Here is a 24,958-nt window from a genome sequence, read left to right as displayed (position 1 = left end):
CTGTATATGGGATGAAACCCTGAGTTTTCATCCCTCATACAGGTAAAAAAAAATCCTGCTACCGTATGAGATCGGCTAACTCGCCTTCAATTGAAAAAGCCCATATTAAAATTCCTGTTGTTATGACGAGAATCAAATTTAGGTCTTTTTCCGTTGAAGAGTGCATGCCCCATTGTTCTTCCAATTGCAATACGGAGGCCTGACCAAGAAGTTTGACGTTAGTATCTTAATTTATATATACATACACAAATTAGAATGTGGAGGGGGGGGGGGGTCTGAGTTTCAGCATGGAAACTCGAATTTTTCATGGAAAAACAAACAGATAAACTGATTGAGGAGCTCGTGCATTTAATATATACATAGTTTACATAGCTATATTGTAGGCAATTTACTGTCTTCATATTCTTAGTTTCATCTGTCATAATTCAAACTAAAGTTTTAAAAATTGCAGTTGTGAAAAAAAAAAAAAGAATAAATGAATGCAGAGTAGTTTAGATTTGAAAAATGTTTAGGTGAAAACTTACACTCTGGACTTATTAAAATATGTCCAAACACGTCAGACAAAAAAAAAAAAAAAAAAAAAAAAAAAAAAAAAAAAAACTGCCCTGCCAAACAATGTATGTGTGTGTGTTAAAATAATTTAAAGAACTTTTAAAGATGTATAAACGTAAATATAAAGAATAAATTATATGTATGTATGTATATAATTTATTCCAGATAAGACTTAACTTCAAAGCACTGAAGATTACATAGCTGTATAATGACTTTGAAAACTGCAAGCAGACTCTTGCTATTCTTGATCGCTCTTCTGTTTTGTTTAAGTAAGGCATATATATATATATATATATATTATTTTATAAAATTATTATTTTAATACATTTAGTAATATTATATAATATATTGTGCAAACATTATGCCTTACTGATAAAATTTTTGCTGTGATTAAGCTGTGATAAAATAAAAACGTATACTCCAAATCAAAACAACTCCAAAGGAATTGTTTTGAATTGTAAATTTTGACGAACTTAAGGTGAGTAACAGTCCTGTTAGGTGAAGAAATATTGACGGTGGTAAACGTAAATTAGATTCTCATGCAACACCAAGAATTCTGGTAAGGAGGTCTAGCCATAGTAACTATTTTATGAGTGATATGCTTGTGAGGTTCTCCGAAATATCTATATTTAAGAACTCTCTCTCCTCATTCTGTATTAAAATATAAATATTTTTCTCACGATAAAAATTTTATTAGGCAAAGCAGGTTGCATTTAAAAATGCGTTAAATGTCTTGAAATTGCAGTACCAATCTTCAAGAGAATAAAATGTATTCTCTTGAAGATTGCGATCTGTTTCTGATTGCACAGTTAAGTTATGCTATCACAGAAAACTTACACTGAGTTAGCTTTGCATTAGGAACACCACTTAATAATGCGTTTGTCCACGTCTCTGTGCAATCAGGAACAGATTGCATAAGGTGTCGAACATCCTTCATGAGTAACTCGACCCATGTCCACTGCAGCAACTCCGTCAGTTCACGCTCATTCCGTGGAGGAAGATCAGCAGTTCTCACACCCCCGTTGTAACATATCCCACACATGTTCAGTTGAATTACAGTCGGGGAGTTTGGGGGCCAAGGCAATGTGGGAATTCGTTGTCATGTTCCTCCAACCACTCAGTAGTACGAGCCCGATGACAAGGAGCGTTGTCCTGTTGAAATATGGCACTGTGGTCGGGGTAGACCTCCTGCAGATATGGATGTTGGCTAACAGGTCCCTGTAGCGTTCGCCATTCAGTCCGTTAGTTATCATTGTGGGATGATAACTAACGGACCTAAGGTGTGCAAGGAAAAAGCTCCCCACCATAATACCACCTCCATCGGTCTGTTGAACCTCAACCGTGCAACCAGTGGATAGAGCGTCATGCTGTTTACCCCAAATGCGAACTCAGCCATCAGCATGGTGCAGAAAACGGAGCTCATCACTCAAGACGGCTCTTCTTCCATCTGTCGAGGGAAGAAGAGTCGTCTTGAGTGATGAGTCCCGTTTCTGCTGCATTTCTGACGTTCCTTGGCCCATTCTTTGCGATGCCTTGTCATCATCATGGGTATGGTCTCCGGCTGTGGAATCCCAGGCGAATCAAGGTATAGTGCATGTGGGAATGAGTCAAACTGCCCGCTGTTGTACTGATGGGTGAACTGTGTGAGAGTTGCACGTCGTTGCTGAGATACCAATCAGAACACCCAACACTCACCTCTAGGATCATCCAGCAGAAGGGCTGACCAATGTGAGCCCTTCTGCTGGATGTCTGTTCATAGTTAATCCAGTCCTGGTACACTCTTTATACAGTAGTGCGAGAGCAACCAACAATTGCGGCTGTTTCAAAATACTGGCACCTGCCCTCTGTGGTCCCCAATTATCTACCCGCGGTCAAATTGGCTAACGTCGCCTCGTTTCTCCATTACTGGCAAACGTTTACTGATTCCATACAGAGGATAGGTGTGCACATTTATAGTAGCCGCACGTGACGTTGATATCACCTGGTACTTCGTTAATACGAGTATAAATCGAGGTTAGGGGGGTTCCTAATGCAAAGCTAACTCAGTGCTTTACAAATCTGCTACACATGACAGTATAGAAACCATAAAGCTCTCTCTCTTTTTGTGTGTGTGTGTGTGTGTAGTATTTATTTAGAAAACGAACAATTTAATATGTTTATGTGCAATTAATTATTTAATTAAAGAAACTTCATATGTAAATAAAAGTGATCCGATTACCGAAGTACTTAAGGGGATTGCAATTCATAATTTGTATTAGTGATGTTACTTGTTTCTGTTACGGTGTTGCTGTAATTTCTGAAAGTATATTCTCAATAGGTAAAAGCAATGATACCAGCCAGGTAGCGGGTGCTTCAAATTATAGCTGACCAGTTTTATCAGTACTTGGCTGACTTTTTTTTTGCTTAGTTATTTGGAATATCGAATTAGAATTTTTAGTGGAAATAGTTAAAGCAGCCCACGAATAACTGGTCGAAATAGATTGAACGATGCGTTTTATAGCTACCAATGTCCTCAAGTTGCATCTTTACTTTCTACCTGCTCCTAGTCATTACCCTTCATTTTGAGACGGTTGTTAGGAAATTCTTGGGATCGTTTCTTAGGTTTCTTTATCAAAGTAAGAAACGACTGTATTTAAAGTTTGATCTAAATAGTTTACATGATGTTCTTGTAGAGATGTTTGCAGAGGAGGCACTTTTCCTTTATAAATACCGAAGGCTTTAAATCGCATCCTTATTTTCTACTTTCTATCTCAAGGGGACCTTAGCAACGTAAGAAATGACATACTCCAAATTTGGACGCAATCGATAGAAGAGGAGAGGAGCCTGCTTATTTTATTATTATTATTCATTGTCAAAGTGCAGCATTTCTTTCATTAATTTCATGCTTCAAATATGGCAGACTGTGTCCTGTTGAACTCTTGTGTAATGAAAGCGGTGGGTATTATCAAGAATCACTGCTGAAATTCTTGATATTCAGCAGTGCAATATGCAATAAAACATATTTGTTCATTTTTTTAAATCAAGTGTAATAACAGCTTTTAATGTTTATTTGCATATCTCCTGAAAAACGTTGCTATTGCGATGTATGTTACTCCCCCCCCTTTTTTTTTTTCGAATAGTTCATTCAAAGATATATAGGGCTAATTGATCCCTCCCTCCATTCCCACAAATTGTCGAAGTTCACGTGCAGTTCCGGACGCTCTCCTTCATAACATTAAAAACGAATTCTTGTTGTTAATATGGATTCATTGATAGCATAATTTTTTACTGTTTTTTTTTTTTTTTTTAATGAAATCCTAAGAACATTTTCTGGTTGATTACCTGCTTTATATACATCGTTTCTTGCCATATACCCTGAACGAACGTAAAGGATGCCCCAACAAAAGATTTCTAATTATCTGTAACAGTTTTTTCCATATTGGTCTATGATTTATCAGCTCTCTAATTTTGTTGGCAATTATTTTCTTTCCTTTTAAGTTAGTCTTAATTTTATCATTCCATCTGTTATTCTCATTTGACCTGAATCTTTATTCATCAAACATGTTTTTCTAATTCTTTCATCTTTCTTTTTATCAGATAACTAATAACACTTTAGGTTCGGTCCTGCACACCCAATTCTCGAATATTAAATCAGGATATTAATATTCTGACCATTATTTAGGAATAGTAATGCCTTCCTTTTTTTTTAATATTCTTTTTTAATATATTTCTGTCACTAATAGTCATATCTTGATTTTCTCCGAATTCATATCAGTGGGACCCAGTCTTTTATCAACTTTTTTTTAAAAAAATTATAATCTAACTCCCAGATCTATATTAAAATTGGCTTAAAGCATGCTGTATACTACTACTTAGTTTGTTATATATATAGTCTTTACATAGTTTCACACACACACACACATATACACATATACATGTATATATATAGAGAGAGAGTGTGTCTTTACACTTTAAAAGTTCCCATAATTAGCTAAGATGTGTATATATATATATATATATATATATATATATATATATATATATATATATATATATATATATAAAATTTCATTTAAAATTTATTGACTGGTCCCTCACCATGCCACTCTTTCATATTTTGCTATCCGTTTACATATTTAAAAATAGATCTTCTAATACCACACCTTTTATTTCCCATAGTCTTTACACTTTAATTTAAAAGTTCTAAGATATTTAATTTAATAATTAAATTTAATAATAATTTAATAATTTAATTTAATAATAATTTAATATTTAATATATTTAATTTAATGTTATTTAATTAATAATAAAATAATTTTTATTTAAATTAAGGGGATATTAAATCCCACATTATTTAAAACCGAAAAAGAAACTCAAAGATTGGAATCAGAGAGTTTCATGCCGAATATAGTAAACTATAAAAGTATCGGCGATTGCTAGCGTGAGCTAATGCAAGTAGTCCTATTACGTAGTACAATCTCGGGCAACTCGTTGCAAAGGTGGGTAAAGTTCTGGTCGTTATTCTTGGTATTTTCTATAATGTAAAAACACATTTCCTAGAAAATGTATGCTGTTTTTACATTATGGTGAGAGGTCACTACCCAGACCGGTTTCAGCCTTTTTTGAGGCTTCATCAGTGAGCAGCTAGACCAAATAGATACCAAAGGGTATAGCGAAAAGAACTTATATACTCTGCTATACGAGTTGTCAAAAAGGTGCAACCATTAAGTTACTTAAATATAAAGAGCCAATAGGCTTCATTTCGGCGATATAAACATTATTTAAATTAAATGAAGCCTATTGGCTCTTTATATTTAAATAACTTAATGGTTGCATCTTTTTGAGAACTCGTATAGCAGAGTATATAAGTTCTTTTCGCTATACCCTTTGGTATCTATTTGGTCTAGCTGATGAAGCCTCAAAAAAGGCTGAAACCGGTCTGGGTGGTGACCTCCCATCATAATGTAAAAACAGCATACATTTCCTAGGAAATGTGTTTTTACATTATGGAAAATACCAAGAATAACGATCAGAACTTTACCCACCTTTGCAACGAGTTGCCCGAGATTGTACTACGTAATAGGACTATTTGCATTAGCTCACGCTAGCAATCGCCGATACTTTTATAGTTGACTATATTCGGCATGAAACTCTCTGATTCCAATCTTTGAGTTTCTTATTCGGTTTTAAAACAATGTGGGATTTAATATCCCCTTAATTTAAATAATGTTTATATCGCCGAAATGAAGCCTATTGGCTCTTTATATTTAAATAATTTTTATTATTATTTTCCTTTCAGTTTCATATTGATCATCTTATTGCAGAATTTTATACCAAATTTGTTGCAGCAGTTAATTAATCTGTTATTTTAAGATCTTATGAAAGATTTATTTAAGACGATATCATCTATAAAGTAGAGAACTGAATTTAATATTTCTCATTTTGATATTAAATATAATATTATGCTCATTAATGATGTGTATCTCTAAAAATACCACTATGTCCCCTCAAACCTGTATATACATATTTCAATTTTAACTGCTGCTTACTTGCATTTAAGTACAGTAGCAAAAAAATAATCCAAACATTGACATTTTAAAGAAAAATTTTTAATTTCATAAGAAAATAATTAAACTCCAATTTTATCTAATAATTTATATGTGCTCCTCTGTTCCTAATTAAGTTCATTAATTCGCTTAAGCATGGGCTTTACCAACATAGAACACATTTTTCTTATTTCTGCATTATCACAGTATGGTCGAAACCATACTGTGATAAAGGATTGTATTAATTTATCCTTTGTATCACAATTTAATTTTCCAGGTCTTTTTCACTATGGCCCACAAACGTCAGGAGAGTTACCTGACCACTAAAGCAATTGGATGTTGTGATTTTTAAGGAACTCTTTCACTTTATTAGGTGTGGCATGGAGAGAGATCCTGTTGGAAGATGAGTTCTTTTGATCCTGGACCGTCATGTGTAAAATAACTCCAGAACATCTTTTTAGCTGGGTGTTTAAGAGCTTGTTGAGAGTGGACGGGAGAAGTCTTCTCAGCCGCTGATTTGCAAGTATAGATTACTCCCTCTCATTGGACAAAGGAATGGCTCTCATCTGAGAATATGACCTTCCGCTTTTCAACAATCTAATATTTGTACACTTTTGCCCACTGGAGCCTCTTTTTTCTGCATAGCCAACACTTGTTTCTTTTTTGGTCTGTGGACAGTCCTCCCTGCTTCCAGCAATCTTCGACGGACTGTCATGTCAGAAACATTAATTCCACTAGCTGTCAAGCCTCTAAGTCTACAGCAGACAGTCTTGGATTCATTTTACTTTTCCTAACTAGTAAGTAATACTACTATCTTGAGTGAATGAGTGTAGTTTTTCTTTTTTCGTCCGTATTTTCCTTTTCTGTCAAGAGAAAAGGTACCTGTCTCCCTAAACCTCTTTAAAAACGCATTAAGTACACAAAAACAACACCACACTCATTGGTAATTTGTCTTTGAGTCATGGGTGTGTGTTGAGAAAGAATACATATTTTTGAACCTTTCTTGGAGATGTATCCATATTTTATAGCTGCACAAAATAAATAAAACACTAAGAATGTCATCTTGTTTTCACTATTAAAAATGCACAATCCTACTAATAAACATCGTAGAGACAGTTTGAACATGCAGCACTCTACCAAAATTTGAACTAAATTTTGTAAATAGTGACCTAAAACCAAAATCAAGTACTTGACGAAAATTCTGCTTGTTCGCTACTGTACAAGCGGTAATCTCGCTGCACACATTACTTAACACTTTAGTGTTCTGAACAATTTTTCCCTTGGTATCTTATCACACGCTTTTTTTTTTTTTTTTCAAGGATATATCCAACTTAAATAAATACCAATCATTGTTATAATTCCACAGTTTCGTGATTCTCATATTAAAAATTCTGTTCTTAAATAATTCATTAGAACTGAACTCAGTTTGTTTGGATTATGAAAAACAGTTGAAGATAAACTGTAACTGACTAGTCGTATTAGGAAACGTCTGTATGCAAAATTTCCATAATTTTCATATTCAGTGTACAGCTCCTCTCCTCTCCACTCCTCTTGTAGGTTGTGCAATGAGAACTTTACTGTTCTCATTTACTGTTCATTTTCAACTGCAAGTGTTGTTTACTGATTTCGGGATGTATGCAATTAAATGCTACTCGAGAAAATTTTGGGAACTTCGTCATATACGTGAAGAGTTGCCTTAGTTATAGTACTTCTGGTTAATTATTGCGTATGAATTAACGAGATGTCTCGCGTTTTTGATTTTGGAATTTAGAAGCCAAAATAAAACTGAAATATTCAGTAATGGAAGTCCTTTCAAAGAACGCTCGATATGTTCTGTTAATAAAGTTGATTTTGCCTTCTTTACATCTTTTGTTCACAAAGATGCATATTTGTGTAAAACTCTGTATTCCTTCTTCCCCCCCCCCCCAGACACATACAATCATTAAGGATTTTACATTCTTTTGTTCACAAATTGACATACTAACAAATGGCGTTTTCAGCGCTTTGAAAACGCCATTTTCATTTGTTATTTCTGAGCGGTTGTCTGTCTCAGCGATGGACCAAATGAGTTCTGAAATGGGCCTTCGATAGAGTGGCAAATCTGTAATAATTTACATATTAAAACAACATGCAATAAAAGAAAATAAACGGACTTTCATTTCTCCTGCAGTTTAGCTAACATTTTCAGGGAATTTCGCTAACTAATACTCCATTATGTGCGAGACAAAAGAATATATAAAACAAAAATGCACTTAAGATACTTGAAGTGATATCCACATCTTAATGAAAATAGAAATAATCTTAAAAGCCGTCTTATTGAGCATAGCTGATTTTTCGGCACGCAAATAATCCATAGATTTTTTTTTTCTTACTGCAAAATAATTAATTTTGGCCTCATTGTTACATATTGCACATTCATGATTATTTAACTTAGGAATGACGCCCGTACATAATGAAAAATATAATAATAAATAAAATATTTTGTTTATCAGAGGAATACGGAATTTCTGCTTAGTATTTTACTTTCAGGGAATAACATTGCTCTTTCAGAAGGGAAAAAAACAAAAATAAAAAAAGAAGGATCATTCAAGAAACATTTGTCAGTGTTTGTTGATCATTTTTGCTTTACATGTGATCTTTTTGTCTTACACATACTGAAAGTTTATTACACTTAACTCAGTTTTCTAAAAGCGCAAACTACAACTTCGTTTGATACACACACATAAGCAATTGTTTGCGTCACATTATATCATAATACATGCACCACTAGATAATCCTAGTGGTGCATGTATTATAGTACCAATTTTACTATATTACCATACTGCTCAGATTACATGGCTTAAATTTTGAGGTCGCCAGAAATAAGATTTTTCACGGCACATAAAACATGTGCAATAGCTCTTGTCTTGTTACTTGTTTTATGCCAGTTTTTTTTTTTTTTCCTGTGTAGGAAGGTGCTTAATTGTATTTATTTTCCAAATACATGCATGGGCGGCCCTATGTGATCATCGACGCATGCTTGAGCGACACACAGGGTGACATTCCATCAATAATAAATAAAGAAATTGAAGTATTCAATATTGTGATCATATTTAAAATAAGAATGACTGCATTACTGGGAAAGTTTTTTTGTGTGAAATATAAATTTTCTATTGTTTAATTTAAAAATGTAGGCAGCAAGACACCGGACGCGATTCTGATATGTAATCATGAACTTCAAAAAGACAAAAACTTATCATGAGGGCAGAATAATAATACTTACAATTAAGACGAATATTGTTTCGTATCTTTGTTGTTGGAGAGGCAGTTCAAAGCACTATAAAATTAATTATCCACGTATTAAAGCAAACTTGCTAGACAGAACTTAGAAAATTATATGATACGCTTTTTTTAACAGTCAGTTTTAAATATATATATTTATATATATTTTATAGTCATATATATTGATAGTAATATAATAATCAAATATATTTTTCCATATTTTTTTTCGTGTGATATATATCTGCTTAAACTTAAATAATATAAAACAATATAAGAAATAAGACAATAAATGAAATAATAATGCCACAGATTTTTAGAGGAAACAGATCATTTTATGATTAAAAATTAATTTTGCTATCAAGAAATGCGAATGGCAGTAAGTCAGAAAAATGAGAAGAGGCGGGATAGATATAAGAAATAGCGAATATCCCAGTATTATACTAACTTGAATGACTTCTGTCCTAGTTTCCGTGGCAATTCAATTTCAGTCTAAGAACACTTTTTTTTTGCCTTAAGATAAGTTATTTTAGTTGCTAAAAAAAAAAATAAAAAAAAAGGATGGATATCTTGTATTGCATAATTTTAGAAAAAATAATTTTTTTTCTTAAAGCGAACAGCGCCCAAAATTGGCAACAGTTATCTATCAGTTCGAGCGGCCTTCGTTCTCCTAATCCTCTCTTTCAGATGAGCAATTAGTGAACTCTGAAGAATATCAAAAAGCTTTGAGAGACATATGTGGGATTCGGTATATATATATTCCCTTTTTTTTGGTGGAAGTAGTGACCACAGGGGATCAGTTTGAGAATGAAATGAGTAATGGAACGAAACGTAACACTGAATGAAATGAATAATGTTTTGTATTGTTCCTTACATTTCATGAGTAATCCTCTGCTGTGTTCCTGGAAGTTTGAGAATATCATAAAGAAAGATTAATGCTGTTTTATATTTTGCTAGAATGATAAACTAATTCACGCAGTGGTAAATATCTTAGTTTATTAGGGTAACTCTATAAGTTTAAATGTCCACTTTTTTTCCCCCAACATTTGTTAGTTGTTTTGTAAATGCAAGTTGCTTTGGTATATCTATCTATTCTTCTGTTATGATTGCATTTAGAGTTGTATATATAACATTTATTCCGATTATTATGCAGTTTGATTTATTTTCCACAGTAACAATGTTACTGCAAGTTGAAAAAAAAAAGTATTTAAAGTTGTCTCATATTTACAAATGGATTTATCCCTGAGCCATTAATGAAACTTATTTGTCAACATCACATCTACAAATTCGATATTTACAATTATCTATGTATTAAATATATTTTCAGACTTTTTTATGGTTATTGCAACAAATATAGTATGTTCAGTTATACTAATAAATACCTGTTCGGTTAAGAATCCATCTTAAAGAAACACCTTGTGCTCTCACTTTTTGTGTGATCCTAATATTTGTTATTGCAATTATCTTCACCTTGTCATTATTTTCTTATACCGTTCTGTTGATCTTTCTTTTCTGCTATTATTACCACGATTTTTCTTCCATCTTTCTTTTTACTTGTCATGTTTTTTAAATGAATATATATATATATTTCCTTTAAAATAAAATAACTTTAATGTCATTGTGTTATCTGCATTTCCAAATGTTCTAAACCTTTCGTTCCTGGCGTAGTAGAATGGTGGTCACTCTGAACAAGATCAAGATAAGATAAGGAATCGTGACGTGATTGGTTGTTGGAATAATGACTTCATTGTGTGCGACGCCATGAGTTTGGAATTTCCCTGGGGGCATATGTGTCCGTGACGACGTCACGGAGATATATGAAATACTGCCCAATCTATAAACAAGATTTTTTTGCGAGTATCTATCATCACTGTCCAATTGTGTAAGCGTTTATTCGGAAAATGCCACGTGATAAAGTTTATCATTTTTCTTGGGACATATATGTCCAACATATGCCCCCTAGGGAAATTCCAAACACTCCAAACTCATTGCGTCACACACACACACACACACACACACACACACACACACACACACACACACAGTGACGTCATCATCTCAACAACCAATCACGTCACGATTCCTTATCTTGATCTTGATCTTGATCTTGTTCAGAGTAACCACCATTCTGCTTGGCGTTCATAATCAACTAACGCGAATATTTTGACTCCATGGAGGTTTTATAATAATAATAATAAATGAAAAGTTATCTTTAATAATGGCGATTGCTTTAGATTTTTTTTCTTTGAATTTCCCTGAAGCTTTGCTTGATTTACGACTTGAAAAATCCAAATTTTCGGAAGGAAAAACATTTCCATCTGCGTGTGAGACTGGCTAATTCACTTTCACTTGAAAAGCCTTTATAATAGTTCTCTGGTTAGATGAATCTTTATGGAGACAGGATTCGAACCAAGATCTTTCTGGCCAAAGATTCCTTATTAAAATCACTCTCGTTGGACTTATATTTCCCCTGTCTTAATCTTTATCTTTTTTTTCCCTTAGCAGGTATCCCTAACTCCATTGTTGTCTATTTTTATATAAAGATATTATATAACTCTCTACTCTTTTACGGGTATTTCACATGCGCCAGGTTTATTTTATATATATATATATATACCTCCCATTCATGAAAGGTTGCAAACCTATAATATATTAGTACAGTAGGTGGGCTAAGGATATTTTTTCCTATTTTATTTTACATAGTCCCGAAATCCTGCTCTAGAAACCAAACGTGAAACCAAGCCACTTCATGCCGCCAGTAAGAGTGGAGATGGTCTTTCCCATTTAAAGACAATCACAAACATTCATGCCACGGCGTATTCGAACTCAAGGCGTGTTGGTTGGAGAGCGTATTTCACATGCGCCAGTTTTAATTTTGTTTATATATATGCCTCCCGGGAATCCTTGAAAGGTTGCAAACCTATAGTCTGTATGTGGGGTGAGGATTTTTTTTTTCCTATTTTATTTTTACATAGTCCGGAAACCCTGCTCTAGAAACATGAAATCAAGCCACTTCAGGCCTCCAGTAAGAGTGGAGGTGGGCTCTCGAATTTAAAGGCAATCGCAAACATTCAATCCCCCTGCGGTATTCGTACCCATGTTGTGTTGGTTGGAGAGGCGGACGACTCACTCTGCAAACAAATAGTAACAAAGAATAATTATCATTTTAATTATTCTTGCTAGTATAGTTCAGTCAGTTTAACTGACATTCAACAATATAGTTCCCAATGCACATGATGGGGCAAAAGTTCTGTCAACCTAACCATCATTATTCGTTTCAAGGATTTAGGCCTGTTCTGGTCAGAAGTTTTCAGTAGGTTCTAATGTTTGTATATATTTGAAGAGCTTTTTCAGTAGGTTCATCTAGTTGCATTTATTAATGTTTTTAGTATGGGTAATTCTTTCATTATGTCTTCAAGCTTCGATAAATCGACTGATGAAGTTTTCCCTAGATATCTTTATCCCGCAAGAATTAGAAAACGTGGAATGTACGTGACATCTATTGAGAATCAAAGATACTATGAGAAACTAAAAATAGCAACGCCAAAAGAGAAATCGTTACGTGTGGATTGGTTTTTTTTTTAAATAAAATCAGTCTCCCCATCAAAAAATAGGATCAAAGCAGAAAAGGATTTAAAAAAGCGAGAAAGCAGCTGACTGACCATGCAAATGAAATGAACTTTGAGCTCGTAAGGGAAGCATTTCTTAGATCAATACGAACTGTTGGACAGTTTTGTTTATAATCTACGTCAACGGCTTCTCTGATCTACAATTGCTAAGTAAAATTAATGATGCAGATGACACTGTTGATCTTTACTGCAGATTCTGTAATGAAATGTAGATCTGAAAATAGTCATAAACTGATCCCACTCTAATAGACGTACTCTGAATATTGAAAAAAAAATCCAACGAAAGTAAAATATTTTTTCTTTTGTATATTCATACACAATTGGAATTGTAAAAGTAATTCAAATTGCAAATGCATGGAGATCGAGCGTGAATATTATAACTTATTTAGAATTAAAAATTGATAGCAATGTAAGCTGTAAACGACATATTAAAAAGTTGTGTAACAGAATAAGATTTATGCTTATCCATAGTTTTCTTTTTAATGATTCTTGACTGCGATGATGTTAAGAATATAAGTACATATTTCACATTGTTGCCAGCCTGTTTTACAGTACGGTATTCTATTAGTGTGGTGTTAGAGATCATAACCCACACTACACTGATACCTCAAATCTCCCGACAATTAATTTTATTCCAATAATCGATAACTGTAAGATACTACAGGGAATTGCAGAAATTAGGCGTGAAATCCTGAAAAAAAAAAAACACTTTAATAGTTTACTCCTATTAATAAAAATGAAGCCAGTATAAATACCTACAGAAACTTTGAAAGCACTTGAACTTCTTATTAAAATATTCATGATGTCTTTAGAATAAGTGAATAAATTTAGAAATTCTCTCATACCTTAAACAAATTCTTAATTATTTGCCTATTTTTAAATCCATGTTTTATCGATGTTTGGCACTAAGACGGATGAAGTGTTGCTCTTGTGTACCCATATGATCCCTTTTATATAGTTTTGAAAACGTAATCTGAAAAAAAATTGCAGTCTGTTACTAGAGAACTGCAGATCCCTCTCATAACTATTACTAGTCACCAGAGTTTGGAGGAAACAAAGAAACTTTGCATAAGGTGCAGATGCGGTTCACAAAACTGATTTCAGGATTGTGGAATGGTGGAATGTTAGCTATGATGATGGATTGAAAGCATGTAATCTACAGAGCTTGGCACATAGAAGATCAAAGGGTAATATGCTGATATGACATTTAAGCTGATGACAGTATTTATCGGGAGGATACGGGGGAGAGTTTTTAAATGATTGAACGAGAGGTGGAGAGAACTAGAGGATATCCATGGAAGTTGTGCAAAAGAGTGATGAATAACAGAGGAGTAATCTGAAAAAAAGTATTTATACTGTTATTATTATTACGGTGGGGAGTTGAATTCATTGCCTGAATGTGTTGTGAATGCTAAGGATTTGAATGAATTTAAAGTTAAATATGATACGTTTCCAACAGAGTAGACCTTCCGCAATAAGTTTGTGGACTCTGGACGTTTGTTGTAGTAATCATTTGTTGTAATTATATAAACTTCTCCCTGAAGGAGTTTTCTGACTTCGGGAGTCAGAAAACTTTAATAATAATTATTATTATTATTAGGCGTCGATTTCTCCGCAGAAGACTCATCCCTTCCCCCACAAAGCGCAGATCTACACGCGTGTGAAAAGTAAAATAAACGGAAGATAAAGAATAATAAACGAATAAAAGAAAAATGATAAATTTCATCACGTGGCATTTTCCGAATAAACGCTTACACAATTGGACAGTGATGATAGATACTCGCAAAAAATCTTGTTTATAGATTAGGCAGTATTTCATATATCTCTGGGAAAGTGAACCGGCACAACTTTGGATTTCGGATTCCAAAAAAAAAACCACATTATGTTATTGAACTGGAATAGCCTCAAAGAAGATATATGATGTGAGTGAATGTTCAATCTCATTATCCGACTTCCCTCCCACCGAACCAAAGGAAACATATCTAGACATACTTGAAATGTTTTCACCGCTGCTAGTAAAAGATGTCAAAAATATTTTGATATTTCAGCATAATGGCGTCCCACATTGGAGAGGGGGGGGGGGGTATGCGTACCTTTCCAAAGAAGTGAAGTTTCTTGGAAATGACCTGTGTAACAAATGATGCTTACATATTCAATATATGAAAAAAAAATAAGTTTTCATATGTATCGATAAGTAACTTCATTTTTTCTAGACTTTTTTGTTTTATATTAAAGTGTTCAATGACGTTTGATCCGCCTTGCATATTAAATATTTTGCTGAAATATAACAAAGATGATATATTTATCAACTGACGCCAGCCCCCCCTCCCCCGATATTACCGTTAAGAACAAGTTCACGATTCCTGACTTCAACGGAGTATCCATAATCTCGATCTTGACAGCTGTCTCCTTTTCTTGAGGATGAATATTCCAGTCAGATAAATACTGTCTTCTTCAACAGTTGAACAGCATGATAGTCTGATTGTGACTAAGTGCTATCATACTCTAGTGGTTTCACGTTAACTTGATAAAAGTTAGCGTGAGAATTCCCAAGCGACTCTTTTAAGCAGTATTTTGACGCCAACATTATTTACATTCTACTATATTCCCCTAATGCATGCTCACTGAGATCTGACTTTTGCCTCTACTCTGGTCGCAACTCCTCATCTCTTGGCTTTCCTTTCATCATGTTTATATCTAGTCTTGGGCATCTCAGAAGATATCAAACTCTGGCATGTATACTTCGAAACTTATTCAAGAAAAGGAGTGGAAGTGGGGGGGAGGAAGCGAAGAAGTTGATATACTCGTACAACATATGCAACCCAATGTTTACCCTTCCTCCGTGTTTATTCTGTTTGCCTCGGTAATGTATTGCTGATTTCTGCTGTCGATGTCACAAGTCATGAGGTTATTACACCACGTTAAACCAAATATAATTTTTTTCATCGCAAATATATTTTTTTTTTTTTTGAACCTTCATAAATTTATCCATCTCTCATTTACGTGTGCAAAATCTGCCAAGGAAACGAAATTTACAAAAGGAAAGTAAATTAACATTCTTTAAGACTACAGATTCGTCTTAACGGATAATGGTCGTACCATTCTCCGTCAAGACATTGCATTCAACTTGCTTTCTTCCTTGTCTTCAATAGGATTGATTAGACTAATTTTGTATTAAGTCTTCTTTATTTTTATATAAGGATATTTATTTGATATATTATGCCGTTTCACGTTCGATTTTTTTTTTTCTGTTATGAACTGAAAATATTTTCTTCTTTGTCTTCCTATATATTTTAATATTTCCTCATATTTTACTAAACGCCACGCACGCACGCACACACACACACACACACATTGGCTTCTCATTTTAAATTCTAGCCTTTCATGGTTGGCCGCTTGGATACATGTTCTCCAACCAACAGGCTACTGGTTTGAATCCTGTTCGTGTGATTATCTTTAGACGTGAGATGAATTTCGTCATTCGGTGGTGTGAGACCACTTTCCTGCATATTAGAGGCCTGAAGCTTCATGTTTTATCTATAGACCAGGATTTCAGGACTATAGAAATAATAAAAATTATCAAAAAATCCTTAGTCCGCTCATGGTACTGATGTAATACAGGTTTACAACCATTTGTGGGAGAAAAAAAACTACATGTTTTAGAACACCGTTTCTCAAATTTTTCTGACTGCAGCCCACTTAGATGAAACATATCACTCAGCGGCCCTCTAGGCCCATATTCCCTCACTCCTTTACCGATTGATCATATTTTATCACGAAGTGAGCCTTTATATGTCATTCCTAAGCGCAAAATTGGAGTAGTTGACTATAACATACACAACCTTAATACTTTCAGTGGAAAATTAAGTTGGATCAAAATTAGGTTAAAAGTTTCTCAGCGTGAGGTGGCGACACTGTGGCTGAATTTATGTACCGCTGTGCACTAGCGAGGTGAGATATACAGCGTGTGGCAAAATATTACAATATTATTCTATTGAAATTAATTGGATTCTTAATATATTGTATTCTGAACTGTATCTAAAAATTTACAAACTAATACAATGTTAATCTATAATATTGCCAGCCTGGTTGGCCAAGTTAGTGTACCCACTCTACAGCCAACAGGTCGCGGATTCCGTGGGAGATGAATTTCATCGCCCGGTGTGAGACCACCTCCCCATTTATTGTGGAGGCCCGAAGTGGCTTGAAAAAGTTCTGTGTTTGTTCTCTAGAGCAGGGTTTCCAGACTGTTTAAAAATAATTTAAAAAATACAAAAAAAAATACTCTGACGTTTTCATTTGCTGTATTTCTCTTTTTTATATATATATTTTTTTTTTCTTGAAAGGAAATTATTTGCTATCAATATTTATTTCTGCTTATTCATTTTAATTACTTATTTTTGCTTGTTTTATACATTCCTGTATGGGTTTTCTGTTTCTCGCAACTTGAACTTCATTTCAGAAACATGGATATAAGCTCGAAAATCTCTGTGCACCTTCACCTATCACTTTTTTCTTCTTTTTGCTCTTTCCTTTTTTTCCCCCATAGAATTTGCTCACATTTAATTGTTTTCAACAACACCGTCCATTTTTATGCCCACGAAATTTGTTACTCTATAGCACATTTAGTGCCGGGCTAATGATTACAAAATCCAGAAATCGAACATCGAACCACTTCTGATAAGAAAGGTGGTGGTCTTGCATGGGCCAATAAGAATCATTTACTACCCATAGCCTATAAGTTGGAAAGCGGAGACGCCGTCTCCTCGGAGCCCAAGCCGACTGGCTAACACTTTTCCACCTTATTCGTCATAACAAGAACAACAACAACAAAAAACCTTTTGGCTGGGTTTTTTGGGTTTTCCTTATTCTAATTTATATGATACCCAAAAGTTTTAATGCAGTCCTTTGATTCATCCACTGTGTCTTAATTATGTTGAATTTAAATGTATTTAATTTAAAATAATTGTGATAGTGTGAAATAGCAGGATGATTAAAATCCACTATTGATTCAAAATTGATAGAAAACATCCTAGAGAATTTCGTCACCCTTCACTTAAAATTATGCAAACCTGTAGTAATTGTTATATTTATTATCGGATAGCTTAATATCTTAGAAATAATTTAATGGATAACACTTTAAAAGTTATAGTGGTATTTTTTTATTTTTTTTATTTTATTTTATTTTTTTTTTTGTGTGTATAGTTTTGGTGTCAGGCCAGGATGAGCCTGCTCCTGTTCCTCCTGCTGCTGAAGGAGGAGGAGAAACACCACCAGCAGCAGAAACAACTAAAGCTCCAGTACCAGAAGGCGGCGGCGACAGTGGTGGTGGTGCCAGTGGCGGCGACAGTGGTGGTGGTGCCGGTGGCGGCGACAGTGGTGGTGGTGGTGGCGGCGGCGGCGGAAAAAAATCAGCTGCTGAGAGTCTTATTATGAATAACAGTAATGCTGCTTTTTGCAAATGTATGGTGGTGGGGTTTGGTTTAATGATAATTCATCTGTTCAGCAAGAATGTCTATATGTAACTCAATTTACTTATTTCCCATTTGGAATATATGTTACTTGCTGTAAAATTTCTTTTATAAATCAATAAGGGCTGTATTAGTTTAAAATGCATAGCACATTTATGATTATTATTGTTGCATAAGTTTTTAGAATTAATGACATTTTGATACTAATATTTTCAAATAAAAATTTTACATTGAAATATTTCTGTTTTCTGTTTTAAATTTAATTACAACAAAGTAGAATTAAGTTATTTTTATGCCATTAATATCAGAAATATCGTCAAACCTCTTTTCTCAGGAGATTAGAAAGAATCTGTAATTTATAAAACAAGATACATTCCTTCACTTTAAAGGTAAGGGAATGTATCTTGATAATATTATTAATTGCCTCCCAGCATAATTAATCACTAATACAAAACCATTGAAAATGCATTTAGGTCTATTTTGCTGAATAGCGTAGAGCAGTTTTTTTCAAAATTGCTTAAAGAGATGCCCTCTTTTTTTTTTTTTGTAAAAAAAGATCTTGCATCCCGTCCACTTTTCATAAAACAATATTGACCTATGGTTTTCAGTATGTATTTTAAATTTTAGAAATCACAATTTTTAACTTGGTATATTAATATTTAATGAGATAGCTAGGCTTGTTCTTCAGCACACTTTTTTCAAAACCTAGAGTCAACAATATAATTCTGCGATACTTGTAATTCTTTGGAATAAACTGTGATGGGAGAGTTATTTTCAAAAATGTCTCACATTCACAGTATTTGAAATCTAATCAGAGAGTGAGAAAGATAATACATCCGCAGAATAGTGCTTAGCAAAAATAGAAGTATATGATATATAAGTCATATGTAGAGAACAGTTACTCGTCGGAGAAATGAAATCAAATTTTGATTATATAGTGACTATATTGCAGTCATAATTACAATAGTAATTCATAGTGCAATGATGTTAATAAAATAAACATGGAGGTTGTTATATTGTATGGAAATAAATGAATGGAGCTATGATTGAAATTGCTTGTTATTCCAATCCCAGATATGGCCTCGCGACCCTTGGGGGGGGGGGCACAATTCGCAAACCACTGGGCAGAGTATTTTGTGGAATCCCATTAAACTTATTAATAGCATTGGAATGCATATTTGATAAACGATAGTGTCGCCAAAAGCGTTTTTATATTATTATTTTTTATTTACGACGAATAGCGATAAGAAAGACTGTCTTTATATACCCTGAAAGAGGAATTAAATTTCTGATACTAGTTTAATTGCCTTGTATTAATATAATTTACTGTTTTAAATCTCATATAAAAATATTACCTTGCGCTAATTAATGTCCTGAATTCAAGGGAATGAAAACTAATTAAGTCGATCAAAACATCGGATATTCTTTGAATTTTAAAAAGAAGACATTTTAATCCATTTTAAGGATTTAATTATTGAATTGCTAAATCGTAATAAACAGTTGAACTGTTTACCTGGATGGTACATGCATTTTATGAAAGGGGGGGGGATTCTCGAGATATCAGCGTAAACATGCAGAACCAGTACATGTTTAGGATGCCTTTAAAAATATCGATTTTTTCTTTTGTTTTCACACACGAACGTAGTTTTGGAATAATAGAAGGATGACCGAGATAATGGACAGTAGATGTGGGAACTAAATGAAGTTTAATAAAAATAAATTGAAAGGTTTGGAGATTAACATTCGAATTTGTTTAAATAAATCTGGACAGGATAGTTATTTATATTATGGATAGGCGGGGGCTATTAAGAGTAAAGACTGACAAGGCCACGTGGCCCATTAATTACCTATATATTCACTGGTCGGTTTGTCTAGTTTGTGGGAATCTGCTTGAAATCTATTAAGACAGAGAAAATATTCCTCTCATTGACGAAATATGAATTGGATTTAACCAATGGGCGCATGCCACTGAGCATGTTTGACCTAGATGCAGAAACTCAAGTCAGCAAAAATTAAAAGACTATTTATGCATATTGCAGTCGTACCGTACGCATAACTCTTCTCTAATAGAAAAAATATTGTGCAAAAAAAAAAAAAAAAAAAAAAACAGGAAAACTTATCCTTGCTTGTATTAATGAAATAATACTGATTTATGTACTGGCTACTTGTTACCTAATAATGTATATCCTATTGGACATGTTCGTCAGGTTATTTACACCAGATGCCTATTACTGTTGATTACATCCAAGTTATTCACAACGTTAAACTTGTCTCTCAACACTGTTAACATTAATCTGCTTTTGTTTAAAAAAAGTTCAAAAAAATGAAAGCTCGAAGTATTTTATTATTTAGTTACACTATCAATAACAGCATTGACGGCACATCTCTTTCAGGTAATCATTGCTTAATATTCTGCAATATATCTGGAATACCACGAAGAAGAGTTTTCACTGATTTTGTTTTCTGATCCTTTTGTTTGAAATAATGGTTAATAACCCTCATTCATGAGTCGGGTAGAGTGAAATTCAATTCATCATCTAGTGTTTTACAAATTGCAGATTCTCTACAATCTCCTGAGAAAACAGGTTTGACCATATTTCTGATAAGTGCTATTTCCTTTAGGCTTGCTTGTACATGAATCTGGAAGTTTTCTAATACGCATGCACAATTGTATCACAAGATACTTTTTTTCATGAAGAAAGTGAACATATTTAGATTTTATACTTCATGCCTAAGATCTCACACGAAATATACATTCATCACGGTTATACGTTGATATTATACTAGCTATCAGTAGCGCACTCGGAATTTAATCTTGGGGGAGGGGGACGAGTTGAGTAGACGATTTGAGAATACACACTACGCATCGCATACGACCTATGACTGAGCATCTGCAATGATCGCTAATTCATAAGTAGTATAGAAATAGAAGACACGACACGACATAAGTAAAAAACTGAATTTTAATTAGGAAAAGATTTTTGGAAAATGTTTAGTGTTTTTTTTCTTTGGGGAGGAAAGGGGCCCCCCACTGGGTGCGCCACTTCTAGCTGTACAAGTTATGATACTAGCTTGTACTGAATAATATTCAGCTCATCCGAGAAAACTGGTTTTGTTATATGGATGTTATTGGTTTTAACTCTTAGTCCCCCCCAATCGGCCTCCAGTTCCATGTTCATTTATCAGGTACGTTGCTATTATTTAAAATATTTATTTTTTAAATTGAAGTTCTCAACGTTTAAGCCATTAGATCAGGTTCCCGATATTTTCTTGGGAACCTGATCTGGAGGCTTGATCAGGTTTCTCATTTTTTGCCATTTCAAGCTTCTATTAGGCAAGACAATGGTATCACACTGTGATTTGAAAGTCATATGCCACGTTTTGTTTGACCCTCAACCACGAAAGGCTGTAAATTTGTAGTACATTAGTACCTTGAGTGGGCTAAAGTTTTTTTTTTTTTTAAATTATTTCTTATATTCTTTACATAATTCGAAAATCCAACTCTAGAGGCCAAACATCAGCCCTCCAATAAGCGAGTGGTAGTCTCTTTACATAGTCTGTAAGAAACTCATCTCCTACCGAAAGCGATTCACAAAGATCCATGCCTACAGCGGAATTCAAACTTGCTGCATGTTAGCTGGACAGCAGATACATTAACTAGGCCGACCATTCTGAATATCCCATTTGAATTGATTTTATGAAATTTAGCCTTCTAGGAGATTTTATCTTCTTCAATGAATCGTCGATGAACGTGATCTGGTTAAGGAAAGGGATAATTTCCTTTTTCGAAGAAAATTATATGTTTTCTTCGAATTCAACTTTGATCCTGAATTGAAGAGTGATATCGTACGATCTGAAGAAAAGTGACACAATATGTGATTTGGTAAGCTTATAAATTTTTTTTGAAATTGTGAGAGATAATACTTCTGTGAAATTTAACTCTCCTGTAAAATTACACTTTTTTGACATGTGTCACTTTTAGAAAGTACGACATACTCATATTGTTATATCTTCGTTATTTTCGTTATTGATATAATATACTTCCTTAAGAATGCCTTACTCAACTCTACCTAGGAATGCTTCCTTTTCGGACACTGGCAAATTTATTTTTTATTGCTGCGCCATCCAGAGTCCTATAATATGAGCTTATTCAAAATTCAGGGAATATTCCTAGGTTAATTGGCATTCATTCTTATATAACACTAAATAGATACTGGTACTAATTGCAATCGTGGCCAATAATCTATTACTCAAACACTCATTAAATTCCCTCCCGCTATGGTTCTAAATTTTTGCAAGTGGTAATTTGAATTCTCGAAGTCAGGCATATACAACAAAAGTTTATTGGAACAAATTACACTTTACGATTATAATTGGAATAGGATACTAAGCTTTTCAAAATCTCTTGCCAAGCTAGTTACTCGATACTAATTTAACAAAACACTTACAAATTGCTAATCATACACAAACTATAAAACATTAAAACTAGCTAATTATGTTATTCTAAATCAAACTCTTAATGCATGCTACATTTAAAGACATTTCACAACCCGTTACTATTTTGGTATAAATCATCTACAAAATTACAAATTCACATATAATCTCAGTCACATGCAGCTAAAATTTCACTCCAGACATTCCTTTGTTCAGCAGAATTACTCTATCGCAAAATACTACTCCTTATTATAGTCCACTTAATATGATCTAACATTAAATTCTGTCTCATTCAAACATATAGTAAAGGTCTTTACGTTACCCAATCTTTTTTTTTTTTTTCGAAGGTCTGTTAACGGCCACGTGTTGTTCGGGTCCTGCTTCGATCGGTTGCTTCTGCAATAGGCTTGCGACTACGCCGTCCGTTTTACATTCTTCCGGACTCGAACTTCTCACTGCGTCGATACAGTGTTGTCTCTGCTCCTACTTGAGTGGGACATCCGGCGACTGGCACAATTTCTGTGTAGGCCGATGATTCGCATGCTGCTCGTCATGGAATCTTGTTCAGCTTACTCAGAATGTCTGTCTGCTATCCGGCATTATGGGACCCTCTCGCTAGTCCCTACTCCGTCCGCTAGTCAGGAATCCTCGAGGTGACGTCAGAAACAACCAGAAAAAAGCCTCGCATTATCGCGCGCATTCCTTATATCTCGTCCTTTCTTTTCCACATGACCCTTAGTTTTTATGCCCCCAAGATGATCCTCAAGTCCTAGCTGCATGATAGTGTAACTATCATGAAAAACATGATAGTTATACTATCATGTTTTTCACTCCAAGGTAATTTTAATGGAAAGTTTTAATTTTTCCATTAATCAAAAAGTAATTAAATCGTCCCCCCATCTGAGGTCAACGTGTGACGTCATGTACACGTGATGATTGTTTTCGTATCGATTGGATTGTCTACAGTTAGATCACATGTATTTCTCTCCAATGGGGAGAGAACCACGTGACTTGTAAGCGTTCTTTTTGAAAGCTTTTAAGTTAAGATATCTACACCGAATGAATTATCTTGTATGGAGATAACGTTGTTTTGAACTTAAAATCAAATTCAGGACTTACGCTATGATGTTTCTCTTTTAAAGTGAATAATATTCTAGCTAGACCATGTCGGGGTCATGTGTAAGCTTTCTTGTGTATTTTTAATGCACATCTTTTCACTTCCCTCGCTTGAAAGCTTTCTTGTGTATTTTTAATGCACATCTTTTCACTTCCCTCAACTATACTTTAAATTACAAACTATTAATACACACTTTTATATGAACATAAAAAAGTAAAAAAACAAAATACTAATGCAATTCTTTAAAAATAGATACAAGAAATCTAACTATTTCAGAGAAATTAATTTTATTGAGCACATGTTTCAAAAATAGGTTATCCTAGTTAGACCGTGTATGTATTCCATTAATAGTTTTTTCTCAATTTCTTGAAAGCTTTTTTGTTTTGAGGCGTGGCTTGTTTTTGACCATGGAGATAACGTTGTTTTCGAACTTTTAGTCAAATTCATTAGAATCTTTTTGCTTGTACGGAGTCCCGGTTCCGAGGTCCTTAATCAGTTTCCCACTCTACAACGACCTTTGAAAAGCTTTTAGGGTAAGATATCCACAGGTAACACATTTTGTATATAAGAGGCTTGACTTGTTTTCGATCAGAGTCGGGGTCATATATGTGTTTTTCCCTCACTTTGTTTCAGGTTAATATTCTAATTTTTTGCAATCAATTATGGAACCCTCAGGTAATACATTTTGTATATAAGTCAGAGGACTAATATCGTTAGTTACTTAGTCTAACCGTTTGTGTCTCATCTCACAAGTGTTTTAGTCTGACCGTTTGTGTGTTTCATCTGACAAGTGTTTTTAAAAATTGGAAGCAAGCTCTTCTACAAGAATTGGTGATTCTCCCAAGAAAAATGGTAAGAATTCTCTTAAAATATTTGATTTCTCTCCCTTTTTTAGCAATCTTTTCTTCCCATGCGATTTCTAATGCAAGAAAATATTATGAATTAATAATCTTCTTTTGCTTTTTTATGTTC

The 24,958-nt window shown here is 33.9% G+C and overlaps 1 protein-coding gene across 2 annotated transcripts in view; it reads left to right on the top strand.

Moving 5' to 3' along the window:
- LOC150108304 (uncharacterized) overlaps positions 1-24,958 on the top strand; it is a 55,951-nt gene that overhangs the window by 29,387 nt on the left and 1,606 nt on the right. For both annotated transcript variants that reach the window (XM_090415732.1, XM_090415733.1), the window contains exons 2-3: positions 718-821; positions 18,170-18,406. In XM_090415732.1, coding sequence (XP_090271858.1) covers positions 761-821; positions 18,170-18,406 — 298 coding nt within the window. In that variant the 5' untranslated portion in view covers positions 718-760. The remainder of the gene's footprint in view (positions 1-717; positions 822-18,169; positions 18,407-24,958) is intronic.

Source organism: Typopeltis vanoorti, chromosome 3, assembly GCF_054136105.1.
Source record: "Typopeltis vanoorti isolate ZY-2024b chromosome 3, IOZ_Tvanoo_1.0, whole genome shotgun sequence".
NCBI lineage: Eukaryota > Metazoa > Arthropoda > Arachnida > Uropygi > Thelyphonidae > Typopeltis > Typopeltis vanoorti.
Note: the sequence above shows the minus strand (reverse complement) of the source record. Positions and strands in the feature narration are given on the sequence as shown.